At 61.8% G+C, this 238-nt stretch overlaps 1 protein-coding gene across 1 annotated transcript in view; it reads right to left on the bottom strand.

The window, feature by feature from the left end:
- The window catches only part of LOC104529067 (DNA polymerase delta subunit 2-like), a gene marked incomplete at both ends in the record, with an annotated part of 945 nt that extends 825 nt beyond the window's left edge, over positions 1-120 (bottom strand). Inside the window, one exon of the mRNA XM_029086290.1 lies at positions 5-120. Within this exon, the coding sequence (XP_028942123.1) occupies positions 5-120 (116 nt within the window). The remainder of the gene's footprint in view (positions 1-4) is intronic.
- Positions 121-238: the final 118 nt, after the last annotated feature.

The following is a 238-nucleotide window of genomic DNA, read 5'->3' as shown; positions in this document are numbered from 1 at the left end:
CCCCAGCCTCTGCACCTCGACAGCTCCTTCCAGCTTGATCCTCTGCAGCTCATCCTCCAGGATCAGCTCGTCGGAGGGGTGGATGTACTTGGGGAGGGGTGGCTGAGGCACCAGGTTGTGCTGGGATGGGGGGGACAAGGAAGGTTGTGACAACCCCGGCGAGACCGAGCTGCCCTAAAGAACCCTTCCCCCCCCACCTCAAACAAAACCCCACTGGTGCAAACCAGAGCACGAGCAC

Source organism: Antrostomus carolinensis, unplaced genomic scaffold, assembly GCF_000700745.2.
Source record: "Antrostomus carolinensis isolate BGI_N321 unplaced genomic scaffold, ASM70074v2 scaffold36218, whole genome shotgun sequence".
NCBI classification, from domain to species: Eukaryota; Metazoa; Chordata; class Aves; order Caprimulgiformes; family Caprimulgidae; genus Antrostomus; species Antrostomus carolinensis.
Note: the sequence above shows the minus strand (reverse complement) of the source record. Positions and strands in the feature narration are given on the sequence as shown.